Source organism: Otolemur garnettii, unplaced genomic scaffold (assembly GCF_000181295.1).
Source record: "Otolemur garnettii isolate 467f Iridium unplaced genomic scaffold, OtoGar3 scaffold00210, whole genome shotgun sequence".
Taxonomy (NCBI): Eukaryota; Metazoa; Chordata; class Mammalia; order Primates; family Galagidae; genus Otolemur; species Otolemur garnettii.
Window position 1 is genome coordinate 2,141,899 of NW_003852605.1, and position 14,592 is coordinate 2,156,490.

Below are 14,592 nucleotides of genomic sequence, written 5' to 3' on the forward strand. Positions count from 1 at the left end.
TGGGAGACACAGTGGGTGTGGCAGGTGGCAGAAGGAGAGGGGTAAGGTGTTTCAGTCTGGCTTCTGGAGTTACATGGTGCAGACAACTGAGGAGCTCTTGCTCTGTGACTGACTCTGGGAAAAGAAGCTTTAGCATGGCCTGGGGTGTCCAGCTGCCTTGGGGGACTGCTTGCTGCCTCCACTCTGAGGCAGGCACACAGATCGTCTAATGCTGTGGGCTTTAGGGCTGCCACAGAGGCCCCAACGGAGCTGGAGGACTCAAGAACGGCCATTCTTAGACAACAGGAAATTAGAGAATGGTTCTGAAAGGTGGGAAGAGTACAAGAGTTAAAAAAAGGAAGAATAGGGTCTCTAAGCGTGGAGAACCTGGACTCAGGAGAGGCTAACATTCAGGCACTCTGTGCCCCCATTCCCTGAGCTGCAAGATCTCATGCACTAATAAGATCCACCTTTCAAAGCAATGCTCACTCTGCAGGCAAAAATGAGGCCACTGCCCGGTCTCTGTTCCCAGTCCTGCACTGACACAACACAATAAGGCACTCTGGTTGAATGTGTGAGGAGGTGAGTGAGGGAGAGGACCCAGAGCTGGGCAGGTGTCCAGCAGACTGTGCCATGATAGGCTGGGGCTCTCTGCCTTTGCACACTGGCAGCAGGATCACCCAACTGCTGGCAGAACCAGCAGCTTCCAGATAAGCAGGTATCAGCAGTAGCTGCCAAAGACAAGCCTGCCAGCCCCTCCCAAATGTAGATAACTCAGGCTCAAACTCTCAGGGCTGGCCCAAGCCCTCTGAAATAGGGGGATGGGGGGGGAAGATAAGCATCATAGCTGTCAGAACCAGGTCAGCACTGGAACTCGCCAAGCCCAATGATCTCACGGGATAAAGGGAATGCCTTAGGCTAAGAAATGACTGGCCTAAAGTCACAGGCAAGGTAGTAATGGAGTCAGAATTGGAGCCTGCTTTCAAGTTAACCACGCATGCTCCGGTCTGAATGTATGTATCCCTCCAAACTTATTATGTATGAAGAGGTGGGGGTCCCTGGGAGTTGATTAAATCATGAGGGTTCTGACTGCATGAATGGAATTAGGACCCCTATAAATGAGGCCCGATGGGCTCGGCACCTATAGCTCAACCGGCTAAGGCGCCAGCCACGTACACCTAAGGTGGCGGGTTCGAATCCCCAGCCCGGACCCGCCAAACAACAATGACGGCTGCAACCTAGCCGGGTGTTGTGGTGGGCGCCTGTGGTCCCAGCTACTTGGGAGGCGGAGGCAGGAGACTCGCTTGAGCCCAGGAGTTGGAGGTTGCTGTGAGCTGTGATGCCATGGCACTCTACCCAGGGGGACAGCTTGAGGCTCTGTCTCAAAATAAATAAATAAATAAATAAATAAATGAGGCCCGATGAAGCCCATTTGCCCTTCTGTCACGTGAAGACATATAAAAAGTGCCATGTATGAGGAACAAGCCTTCATCAAATCCGCTAGTATCTTGACCTTGGACTTCCCAGTCTCCAGAACAGTGAGCCATAAATTTCTGCTATTTATAAATATACCCAGTATAAGGTATTTTGTTGTAGCAGCTCAGATGAATGATTTTGACATTTGGTCATGTGATAGTTTTGACATTTTGTGTCCTTGTAGGAACTCATGGGGCTACTGCAGTTTAAGAAAGGATTCTTACTGTGGCTTATGCAATCTTTATTCATATATTCATTCTTTTAATAATGCTGGATGGTGGAAGGGAATTAGAGATGGTCATATGATGGTTTCTGACCATTTGCTCCTTAATTCATTCATTCTCCAAATATCTACTAAGCACTTGCTCATACCTGCTGGCCCCCCCAGGATGAAGATATAGAAGCTCTGACCATGAAGCAAGGAGACCTTTCTTTATACAATGGTGAGGGCTTATCCTATATTGGAGGTAGAGAGTGTCTTCAGAGTGGACCCTCAGAAAGCTGGAGTCACATTCCAAGGAGGCAGCTGGTACCCAGAACGTCTTTGGGGACTCCTATTTTAGAATCATCTTCAGATCCAATTTATAAGCCAGGGAGAAGATCTGTTTCAATTCATATTCCTTCTCTCCCTCTCACACATTTTTCAGCAAGAAATGGTAATCTACTCCCACTCCAACATACACACACGTCACCAGAAATGTCACCTGACTATTAAAATCAATTCATCTTGAAGATGCTTAAAAAGCACAGGCTTTGGTAATGGACACACCTGAGTTTGAATCCTGAATCCACCTGGCCTGTTTGTGTAATCACAGTCAAATGACTTAACCTTTTCAAATATCAATTTATTACCTTCATAATAAATACAATAGTAAACCTTTTAGACTCTCTATAAGGATTAGAGATAATGTACTTACAAGGTCTAATGCAGCACCCTGTACAAAGACAAAGCTCAATAAATGGTTTTTGTGGTTTCTAACTCCCTAGTGAGAGACCTGAAGAATGTGGCAGGCATGCTCTAGTGTTCAGGAACTACATGCACTGGATGGATCATGCCAGTGTGTTTGCTGGCACAGTACAGAAAGGCAGGGTCCTTGTCCACAGAACTCTGAGATCTTCTCATAGGGGAAGACATAGGCCCCCTAGGGGAAGACAGGACTCCAATCAGTACCAGTCCCTGGAGGCAGCAGGCAGAGCTGCAGATCTCAAGCTTGCCATAAGATCTAGACTCAAAGTTTAGGCATCCCCAAACCACCGAGGGCAGAGACTCAGCACCCCCCCCCCAAACACCCCAGCTTTACTGTGTTTAACAAAGGATGAACAATGCATGCAGCTGCTGGGAGAAGGGCATGGCTGTTTGCCACATGGCCTTCCTCTTCCTCTGCCCTGGAGCTGGCCCAGTCTCTTTGCCAAGCACAGAACTAATATGTACTCATTTTACCTTCTCAACAACCTCTGACAGGTAGTATCTTCTCATGTGCTCACGAAACCAGCTCAACTTTGAAAGCCCAATATCTATTGCCCCATTAGATAGATGAAGATACCAAGTCTTGCCAAGATAATATCCAGGTCACTGGTTTTAGTCTCCATGCTGGGATTCAAACCTGGAAACAAGACTCCTATCTCCAGCCCACTATGCTGAGCTATCTGCAACACATCAGGAAAACCTGCGGAGGAATTGCCTTCTCCACACCCACTCTAGCCTCATAGCCAAAGGAAATAATTTCTCTACAAGTATCAATTCTCCAAGAATTACATGTTTTAAGCCCTCAAGTCCTAGAGAGGAGACAGAAACAAAAGAAAGAACTCAAAGAATTACAAGAGGTTAACAAATACCTTGACTGAGGAAGTCTAGAGGAACAGCATGGGGTGGCAGAGAGAGCACATCCTTTGTATAGTACTCTGCCATGTGACCTTGGGCAAGTCATTTAACATACTCACCTTAGAAAGCCATGGAGTTGCTGTGAGAATTCAACAAAGTGGAAAAGCACGTGGAGCCGCCTATAGGGTGCCTGGCATATGGGATTGATTAAAACCGTCCTATGGAGTGTGTTAGGGCTGAAAGGAGCTTGCCAGATATCCTAATCCTGGGGTCTCATTTCTCAGACAGAGAAAACAGGGCCCAGAGAGAGGAACTGACTTGCCCACAGTCACACAGCAAAATCAGGCTGATGTTGGTTCTAGCACCCTCAGTTCATGTTGACATCAAAGACCAAAACCTAACAATAGATCTGATCTTCTAAGCTGTGTAAGGGGAGAGAAGCTTCTTCAGGGGTTCCTCCGGCCCACAAAGTCCCAAACTTAAGCCTGCTTTCTACACTTAATGAGCAAAAATATGATATTTCTTCCCAGAATATACACACACACATATATATGTAAATTTAAAAAATACCAACATTAAACTAAACTCTCAGACCTTAACAAAAAGTCACCCTTTTAAGCCTTATTTTTTCCCACCTTCTTTTCTCACTGCCCCCCCCAAATATTTTGCAATAACACTAATGCTGCAAAGAAAGAAAAAATAAAAATCTGATGCACTTAACAGATATTTCGGTACAATAATGCATCACAGATGTTCATATCAAACTGTGCACGCGTGCATGCAATTTTACTGAGAAGACTATTGCATTTCTGACTTTGAGTTTGGGGGTCCATAACAACCCCATCTGCCCAGGCTCCAGAAGCTACCCTTCCCAGTTAGGGCAAGGCTGCCCAAGGGGATGGAGGAGAGATTTCATCACTTCACTCCAAAAACGATAAAGGGACAAATTGGCATGGTCAGACACTCTGGCAGGTGGTGATGGGTGTGTAGATTAGGAAGCTAAGAGGAGTCCTATTTTCTTTTGTTCTGGACTTGCTATCTGGAGCCCTTTCCAGGAGCTGGACCCAAGAACAGTTTTAAGAGTGGGCCCAAGCTGGCGACAGGGTGGGTGCATTTTTGAAACAGAAATCAGAGTCTGTTTGATCTCCAAACGTGGGCTTCAGGACTGTCAGCAGCCTCCTTGCTGGCCGATGAATGGCTCTCAAGAACTTTTCCTAAAACATACCTCACACACTTTCCAGCAAATGTTTTCAGCCTACCAAAGTCGTCATTTGGTTGAACAGCAGTATTTCCAGACCCTGAAGAAAGATAGTTTTGTTGTTTTAAGGGAGACAGATTAAAGCCAGGGGCTGTTTAACCAGAGAGTGTGTGTGCTCTCCTCAGCCCTTGTCGGGATTCCTCTGTGGTTGGTACAAAGAGGGTGTTGAGAGTTATAGTGGATTCCCCATCTCCCCAACCTAAAAAAGATATCGAGGCCAGACACAGGCCTCTGAACAGAGAGGCCTCCCACAAACCTGCCTCCAAAATGAGATGGGTGGTGAGCACAGGGGCGCCCGACACAGATAATATCAGCTCCCGAAGTTGGCAAGGGAAAAGTCACTTCAGACGGAGAAAGCCGCTATGTTCAGAGGAATCAGCACTGGGCCAGAGAATACACAGGATTTTCCCCCGTGGAGAAGGAGTCAGGCGTAGTCAGAACCCTGCGGGGCGTGACTAACTGCCCCAATATTCCTGCCACTGGGGCCCTCTGGGTAAGGACTCCACAATTATGGGAGAGCCAGCAGGAGAACCGACAAACCCGCCTTTCATTTGGCCGGCAAATCAATCTGGCTTCTTACCTCCCCAGGGACGATATTGCATTTCCCCTGGAAAAACAAAGGCCAGAGATCTCGGAAGGGGGATCAGTTTCTGCTGCTGTTTCCCTGGTGAAGAGCTTGCAACATCCCAGGAACAGCAAGCAGGTCTGATTCCAGGGGTAGGGTTTCTTCCGGCCCAGCCCTTTTATGGGGCTGTCCCCCCTAATCAGAAGTGCATCTCTGGGCAATGCCTCACTCAGGGTATCAGCTCAAGTCCCATCTTGGGGTCTCCTGGCAAGAGTTCCCATCCCAGGACTGACAGCCTGGTTCTCAAGGCACACATGTGGACTCATTGTTCCCATGGCCTCACAGTTAGGTTTGGGGCCAGTGAGTAGCGAGTGACCTCTGCCCATGCTTTTAATGACATTTTGCTACAGCAGATCTCTGACAGCTAGAGACTTTAAACCTCTTGAGTCCCTCCTTTCTCCTGGCCTCAACTCCCAAGGTTCAGAAATCAGAACTGTCAACCTTTAAACAAACACACTTCTCTGGAATTATTAACCCCACAACTCTCCTGGCTGACTTTCAGCCTTAGGGAGGCAGTCTGGGGGCAGGGGCGCACAAAGCTTTGCACAGACCCAGGGAATCCGGGGGTGCTTAACTTCAAACAGCAAACCAGTGCTCCGTGGAAGCCAAGCAAGCCACCTGCCTGCCCAGCCCCAGGAGCCAGGCCTGCCCCTTGCTCCCTCCACACATGCACACTGCCACAGCACTGTCCACACACCAGCTCCAAGACAGCCTCCAGGGCCTCAGGAAGGCCTGATGCAAACCAGTGGCCCCCTCTTTTTGTTTTTGATCACTCTGATGCTCCGACGGAAATTCTTTCTGCTCAGGCAAGCACAGCAGGTGGGGAGTGTATATCCCGGACACATAACGTGGCTGAAATGAAAGCAAACACCCAAACTCCTTCCCCAAAAGCTAACGTACACTGGTTTTCCCACCAAAGCAGCCAGAACACTGTCCCACAGCTTGAAAGAACCTCTCCTTCTGGGGCAAAGATCTGGTTCTGGCTGCCTGCTAGAGCAGGAAAAACAGAGATGAGAATCAAGGTGCCCGGGGCCTGGTGCTCCAGGCCAGGGCACTGCGTGCCTACCTGGGAGAAGTTGAGGCCGTTGAGCGGGTGGCACTGCTCCTCCACGCGCTCCACAGCCCCGGTGCTTTTCCTCATCTTCTCAGCCTGCTGGGCCAGGTAGAGGTCCAGCACGGGCACGCCACGGGAGCGCACATCTGTCTCTGTGAGGGAGTTCACCATGAGCATCACCCACACCGGCCTCTTGCGCTCCCAGTTGCCCGCAATGGCATTGAACAGGTAGTCAGCATAGAGCCCCTTGCCCCGCTGGGCAGGTGTCATCCACGAGGGCATCATCAGCTTCACGTAGTCCAGGTGGCGCTTCAGGCGCCAGTAGAGCTCGCGGGGCAGCACGTCCTGTAGGTTTTCTCCATGCGGCAGCAGCTGGCAGCTGGCCAGCGCAGAGATGGTGTAGGGGTCTGTCAGGTCTAACTCGAAGTAGACGCGGGCACTGGCCTGGAAAGCTGCCTTGGAGTTGTCTGGGATGAAGTCCCAGACGCGGGTATAGGGAACATGGATAGTGCCAAACAGGTAGGCTGGGGGGTCACGCCGAATAGTCCACAGGAAGGAGTTCAAGTCCCTCTGCTGCAGGAAGAGAGGAGAGGGAAGGCAGTGAGGCTAAAGGCAGCAGGGGAGAGCCACAGCTGGCACAGAGGACTTACAGGGGGAGGTAAGCAAGAGAGGCAGAGACCTGCACATGTGGGAGCTTGGATACCCACATTTGAATCCTGGCTTTGCCCTGTCTTAAATGTACGATCTGGAGTGACTGACTTCACATCTCACAGACTCAGTTTCCTTATCTGTAAATGAGGATGGAAGGGTTTGGGGGAGGGTTAAAAGACACGATACACGTATATCGCCCTCAGAACAGTGCCGGGCACTGAGGAAGTCTGCAATGAAGAGAAGCTCTCATTATGATTAGCTTTTGCTGCGAGTGCCAAGGACTGCCACACCACCTGAGAATATTCATTCTTGGCCAAGCCAAACCTTCACCGGTGGTGTTTCATGTGGAGGGTGGGGAAAGGGGGACCAAGAGCCCTGCTCTGGCAAGAAGGGAGGAAGTCATATAACTTTTAAATCCAACCATTAGAAGATACATGCCAAGAGCACTTTGAAAGCAGAACACCTATTAAAAATAGCACAGCCATTTAAACAGCTACTTCCCATTCATCAAGGTGGATACGGTTTTCTTTTTGGAAAGCAGGTCTGAGATGTCAACTACTTTGCTCTGCCAGCTGAGACCACAGATGAGAAAGTGCTTTAAAGCCTTGCAAGGCCAGGTCAAGTCTCAGTATCTGGTCTGAGAGGAGAGGATTCTATTACAATAGTCCCAAGAAACATAGATATTCTGGGTGCTTTCCAGGCTCCTCACCTAAAAGTGCGTACTTGTCTCCAGCCCCAGTTCTCTCGTCATTTTCTATGACCCAAGCTCCAACCACATGAATATGTGCATGTGTGCGTGGGGATGCCGTAAAGGAGGGGCATATACACAGGGTCATTTTTCCATAGCCAGACTAGGGCTGGGAGTAAGGGGATTGAGAAGGGAACTATCAGTTCCCTTAGGCAAAGCCATTCTCCATCCAGAAAACTCCCTGGAGTGCCCCTCACCACTTGCAAGCTTTAGATCAACTCCTAACATTTTTCTATCTGATTCTGGCACAAATGAAAAGTATATGTTGGCATGGGTGGGCAGCTATAGGGGAATAGTACCTTACTTTACTAATAACCCCAAACTGTAAATCCTAGCATAATGGAGACAGAGTGTCCAGCCAGCCAATGAGCTCCCTGTTTCTACACAAGGCAGGCCCTGGAGGTGCACCTTGCCCAAGGTCATCTAATTCCCTGCTAACCCGGAGCACACTTAGGACAGCAGGACCCTATAACACTGTTTCCTGGTCTCCTGGCCTCCAAATCAGGGCCATCATCCACGCATTAATATTCACTCAGAGAGAAGGATACTTAAGGAAATCAAGGGATTCTTAGCTCTGGAAAGAAAATTAGAATCAGTAATTAATTACTGGACGCCCCAAGAAAGTAGTAGCTCAGCATATTCTGGCATTGCCTCTTCCACCTTGAATTACTGTCCCTTCTCACGAAGTAGGGGCACTTGGGAGAATAGGTGCTGGGGCCTGGGCTGCAGAGGGAGAGAGAAGCGGGCACCAGCACCAGGAGAAAGTTTGCCTCAGGGCAGAGGAGAAGGGCAGGAAGAGAGAAGGGAAACTGGGAGGGGCCAGAGGTGCGAACCCAGAGGAAGAGGGCCAGATGGAAGTTATAGAAGAGAAGGGCAAAGAACGTAGGAGTGGACAGAGCGACCAGAAGGGTAAAGATGGGGGTACAAATGAGAAAGAAGAGTGTCAAGAAGAGGCACAGAGCGAGGAAACCTCTAAGCAGGACCAAAAGTCAAGAGGACAGCCCCAGAGCGGCAGCGTGGAGAAGGGGCAGGAGAGAGGGAGTGCCCCACCTCGCTGCAGGAGCCGGGCAGTCAGAAGCCAGGGAAGGGCGCCCGAGGCTGAGCCCAGCGGGCGTAAGCAGAGCGGGTGGGCTGAACTGGGTGCAGAAGGCAGGACCCAACCATCGTGCCCATGGGCTGGAGTGCCCAAGCGGGCGGGAGAGTGGCAGGGCAGACGCTCGCTCACCGATCCGGGCGGCCGGCACTGTCCTCCGTCCAGGGGCTGCGGGCGGGCGCGGGCGGTGGCGAGGAGGGCGGCGAGTAGCGGCCCCGCCAGGGCGGCGTTCATCCTGCCGGGGCCCGCGGGGCGCGGGGGAGTCTCCTGGGCGGCGCCCCCTCGGCGGGGCTGGCAGCCACCAGCTGGGCACCGAGTTTCCTCTGGAGCGCAGGGCTCCAGCCGCGGGATGCTGGAAGCCCTCTGGGGCGTGGCTGAATGTCCCTGCCGGACCTGGGGGTTTCTCTGGGGCGGGGCTCCGTCTGTTAGAAGAGGGGGACCCTCTGGGGCGGGGCGCCTCACCAGGGCGCTCAGCCCGGTTGGCCAAGCCCGGGACTTCTGGGACCGTGCAGGGGTCCTGGGGTGCGCGAAGGTCCCGGGGTTGCGTTGGGGTCCAGGGGCGTGCGAGGTTCCTGGGGCAGAACCGAGATCGCGGGGTACGCTGGGGTCTCGGAATTATGCTGGGCACCCGGGGCGCGCAAGAGTCCCAGGGGTGCGCGGCGCTCCAGGGGGCGCGCAGTGGGACAAGTGCGGCGGAGGGCGCGGCAGGGGTGGGGGTCGGGTCTGGGGCGCCCAGCTGCCCCCGAGTCCGGCTCAGATGGGTGGCGGGCGGCCGCGCGGCCGCTGCCCGGGCTCCGCCATGCTGCTCCGCGGCCGGGAAGGAGGGAGAGAAGAGGGCGGGAGAGCGGCGCGGAGCCGGGCCGGGCGGGGGGCTGGGGCCGCCGGGGCGGGGGGAGGGGAGGACCCGGCGCGGGGGGCGGGGGGCCGGGTCCGCGCCGGGCCGCGCCGGGCCGGGCCGGGCCGCTGGGAGTCGGGGCGAGCTCCGCGCTGGGGCGCGGCGAGGCGGGGTCTGATGGGCATGGCAGGCGCTCGCTCTCTCTTCTCTTGCTCCCTCGCTTGCTCCCTACACACGCGCGGAGGGAGGCGAAGCCCGCAGCAGCCACTTCCCAACTTTCCAAACTTCCCAGCGCAACTTTTTCCTCTCCTCCCCTGCCCGCGCCTCCTCCTCCCCCATCCCTCCTCCTCCTCGCTCCAGCTGCGACTGGGCCGTAGCTTCCGCGTGCGGCCGCCAGAGGGCGCCCGGGCTGAGGTCCTGCTTGGCCAACCTCCGCTGGCTCAGCTCTGGACGTGAGCTGGGTGGGCAGCGACAAACCTGGGGATATGCCCCAGCCTCGCCCAAAGCATCTGTCCCCGGATCCTGGCGGGAGTGAGCAGCTAAAGCGGCAGGAGTTGGGCACGTCCTTCTAGACTGGCAGGGAAGGCAACAGTCACGCCAAATTCAGGGAAGCTGATATTTATAATCGTGTACCTGCCACGGTACACTTAGTAGGTGCTCTGCAAACACCAGCTGGATTTTTCTTAAAAAATGAAGTTAAACAAACAAACAAAACTCATCCTCAGAATACTGTGGAATCTTGCATTTAAGCTATCTCACGTAGAATCCATGTGCCTGGCTCTGGAAGAGTAGGGATTAACATCCCAGTTTCTTAGACCATAGAGATTGAAGATCTCTTAAACCTACCTCCTGTTCATGAGAGGCAAGTGAGGCTTAGAGAAGGTCAAGGGCAAGATCTAAGTTTCTGAACCATTTCCAGTAAACAAGGAAACTGAGTCATGGACAGTGCCATTCTGTTCTTGCTTGGTTCTGTTAAAGAGGGATTTCCTGACTCTTCCTTTACTGGAAACAGAGAGGAAAGATGAATTAGATGATATTTTCAGGAGCCCACAGTCTAGAGAGGGATACAGAGACAGATGATGGAATAGACGATCCTAGAGGCTGGGCAGAGAAGGGAGGAATAGGGAGAGATTTGTTAAAGTATAAAAAGTACAACTAGGTGGCAGGAACAAATTCTAGCGTACTTTGCCACTGTAGGATGACTATAGTAAACAAGAATGTAGCATCTAGCTTCAAATAGCTAGAAGGAGAATACTGAATATATCCAATTCAAAGAAATGATAAATGTTTGAGATGATGGATATGCTGATTATCCTGATCTGATCACTGTACATTACATGTATCAAAATATCACTATATGGACCATGACTATGTACAATTATTATTTGTCAATTAAAAATAAAATAAATAAAATGCAAATGATGAATGCTAGGGAGGACAGAAGCACAAGGAAATGGGAGCAGAGAGGAAGTGCTGCTAAAAGCTCAGAGGCCCAGGGACGACTCCTGGAAGGGGATCTTGAAAGGTAACTTGGAGATAGCTGAGGGAAGAGATGCCCAAGTCTACCAGGTAGAGGAAAAGCAAGTGTGAGCACAGGTGCCTACAGGGACTACAAGAAGTTAGGCTGGCACAAAATGTAAGCAAGGTTCAGAAGCCAACATTGTCTTCTGATCAGACTGAAGAGTCTGTTCCTTCTATGTACTAGGTGATAGGAAGTCACTGGAAGATTTGAAGTCAAGGGTGGCTGGAGCAGATCTGTGCTCACAGAGGGCATGGAGGGGGCAAGTTAGAGGCGAGGAGACTGTATGGAAACAGGCAGCAAGCAGGGAGCCAGGGCCCAAACCTAGGCCTTCTGACTCCCAAACCAGCACTCTCTTGCTTCTCCAGAAGGTTGAGTGAGGAAGACCAGCCGGGTTGGAGGGGCAGAACAGCTTCCCAGAGGACAGGTTCTGGGCAGCTGTTAGGAAAGACGGGGATGTCAGAGAATGGAAGGTCGAGTCTCATTAGCCACAAGAAATTGCCACTTTCATAGGTCAAAAATGAATGAATGTTGGCAATTTCATACAGTCCAATTACTTGGTGTTCAGAGCAATCTCAGCCTTTCAGCCTCGCACACACACCTGGAGACAGAAGACGAGCAGACCAGGGTGTCTGGGCTGTATGAGAGCTCAGGGTAGCTCCATGCTGCCCACCCACAGAGCTCTGAGAGCTGCACCAGTGACAAGAGTTGTTCTTTAAGGAGCCCCCAATTTCTGAAGCTCCAAAACTCCCTACAGAGATGCCACTCTCCTTGGTAAGGGTAAAGGGGAGTGAGAATCTACTTCTGCTGGAGGTCATGGTACTCACTGGAGAATTAGAAGACATCAGGCAGATAGTAGCGAAGAAAGAGCCTTATCAAGTTAAAAACGATAGTGTGAATGTGTGTGTATTATTTTTCAATCTTCCTCTCCTGCATCGCAAGCAAAAATTCCTTGATGTATTTTTTCCTAAAATTATAAAAGTTTTGTTAGCTAATCATCATGAATACCAGCTCCGGCTTACTCCTTTGTAGCTAGCTGCACTTAGGGTTGTGACCAGGCAGAATAATCAGCTTCTCTGTGCCTCTTTCTTCATTCGACTTCTTGTCCTCTTTACTATGTTTCTGTGAGTCAACGTATGAAATAATGCTGAAAGACCTTCACTAGTAGCCTTACTGGTACACTTAATGAGATGCAGGAACAAATAGAGAATTAAAAACACATCCACACAAAATCTGCATAAAAGGTGACGATAGCATTATACACTATAGAAAAGGTGGACACAACCCAAATGTCCATTGACTTAAGAATGAATTAACAAAATGTGGTGTATCAAGATATTATGTTGTATGGTTTACATATGTATATATAATTGTTTTGAGACAGAGTCTCACTTTGTTGTCCTTGGCAGAGTGCTGTGGCATCATTGTACCTCACGGCAACTTCAAACGCTTGGGCTCAGATGATCCTCTTGCCTCAGCCTCCCAAGCAGTTGGGACTACAGGCACCGCCACTACCCCCAGCTAGTTTTTCTATTTTTAGTAGAGATGGGGTCTTGCTCTTGCTCAGGCTGGTCTCTAACTCCCAAGCTCAAGAAACCCACTTGCCTCAGCCTCCCAGAGTGCTAGAATGATTATAGGGTTGAGCCGCCATGCCCAGCCAATAGGTATAATTTTTTAAATTTGGTATATACACGTGATGGAATATTATTTGGCCATAAAAAGGAATGAAGTGCTGATAGGTTCTATAACATGAATCAATCCTGAACACGTATGCCAAATTAAAGAAGCCAGTCTCGAGTGGAGACATATACGATTCCATTTATGTGAAATGTCCAGAATAGGCAGATGTACAGAGGCAGAGTACATCTGTACATTGGTTTGCCTGGGGCTGGGAGGAATGGGGAGACTCAGGGCCATGGCTGACCAGCACTGGGTTTCTTTCTGGAGTAAGGAAAATATTCTAAAATGATGATGGCTATTTAATTCTGTGGGTATTAACTAAACCCGTTGAATTATACACTTAACATGAATGAATTATTGTGTGTGAATTATGTCTCCATAAAGCAGTGACAAAAACAAAATAAAAAAAAAAAAAGAACAAACAAATCAGAGGCCCCGGGGGGTGTGTTCCTCCAGAAAAAGGATCTCAGTGTTTTCAAACAATTTTTTCTCCCACCTAGAGGATACTGGATCCTAGGTCCAAGACTTACCCTGTTTCTGCTAACGTCTCACACTAGGTAGCTGTGGGTAGCTCAGTTGTCCTCTCTAGACCGGGTGTAAACTGCGGTTCCACATCATCAATATGAACAACCTTCGAGAGTCTCCAGACCCACCCAACACTGGAGCTCCAAGTTCCCTGGCCACAGCCTACCCTGGCATTTAGGCAGGATGGGAAAGGGGACAGGCTCTATAGCAAAGCAGTGGACTCTGATGCCTGCCTCCTCTCTCCTGGGGTGCATCCGGCACACTTCCTTTTTATTACATTTTAATGAAGTTGTTCAATCAGATGGGAACCAGGAATCTGTAGGCTGTTACAGGCAGGGCAGGAGCAGAAGCCTTGTAGCGTAACTAAACCAACACAGTCTGCCTCCTGGGCAGATCAGGAGCCGGAGCTGCTAAGGGTATCTCTCTTAGGAAAGGAGACGACTGTAGGAAGTGGCTGGCTCTGGCCTGAGGGCTGCCTTCCTGGCAGCAATTGCTCTGGCCCTTGGCCACACTGACATTTTCAGATGAGCCTGGCCTGATCTGACCTCCAGCTTTGACTCCGACCCACATCATGCCTCTTCTTACTCACTCTCAGCCTCTGTCTTCTCTGTCCCCAGCCCAGGTTGGAAGTCAATCTTTGGTGATGGAAGGACATGATTGTCTTGGGGGTGGGGGAGAAGGGAAGCAGTCTCAAGGACCCTGCAGAGGTGGGCAGTGTCTAAGACAGTCAAGAGTGATGGGAAGAACCAGAAAAAAACACAAGAGCAGGCACAAAATCACAAAGGCACAACAAAGGATTAGAATTGCTAGGTAAGATGGCATTCATCAAAAATAAAAAGCCTCGGCTCAACACCTGTGGCTCAACCGGCTAAGGCGCCAGCCACGTACACCTAAGGTGGCAGGTTCGAATCCCCAGCCTGGACCCGCCAAACAACAATGACGACTGCAACCAAAAAATAGCCGGGCGTTGTGGTGGGCGCCTGTGGTCCCAGCTACTTGGGAAACGGAGGCAGGAGACTCGCTTGAGCCCAGGAGTTGGAGGTTGCTATGAGCATGATGCCATGGCACTCTACCCAGGGGGATAGCTTGAGGCTCCGTCTCAAAAAAAAAATAAAATAAAATAAAATAAAAAGCCTCTCTGTGGTCCAGCCTCGTCTGGAAGTGGGGAGTGCCTAGGAATCAGCTCAGGGTTTTGCCCATGCAGAAGCTTGTCTTTGGGAATGGAGATACAAACATCAGGGGGCTTTGGGAAAGAAACAGAGGGGTCAAAGGGGGCAACTGAGTCAGCCCTAGGAGAGAGGAGATCAGCAAAGGTCTCTACCAAGAA

The 14,592-nt window shown here is 50.6% G+C and overlaps 1 protein-coding gene across 1 annotated transcript in view; it reads right to left on the reverse strand.

The window, feature by feature from the left end:
- The window catches only part of TRABD2B (TraB domain containing 2B), a 221,086-nt gene extending 212,146 nt beyond the window's left edge, over window positions 1–8,940 (reverse strand). The window contains exons 1-2 of the mRNA XM_003801432.1: window positions 8,839–8,940; window positions 6,227–6,787 (exon numbers count right to left, since the gene is read on the reverse strand). Of these exons, the coding sequence (XP_003801480.1) occupies window positions 6,227–6,787; window positions 8,839–8,940 (663 nt within the window). The remainder of the gene's footprint in view (window positions 1–6,226; window positions 6,788–8,838) is intronic.
- Window positions 8,941–14,592: the final 5,652 nt, after the last annotated feature.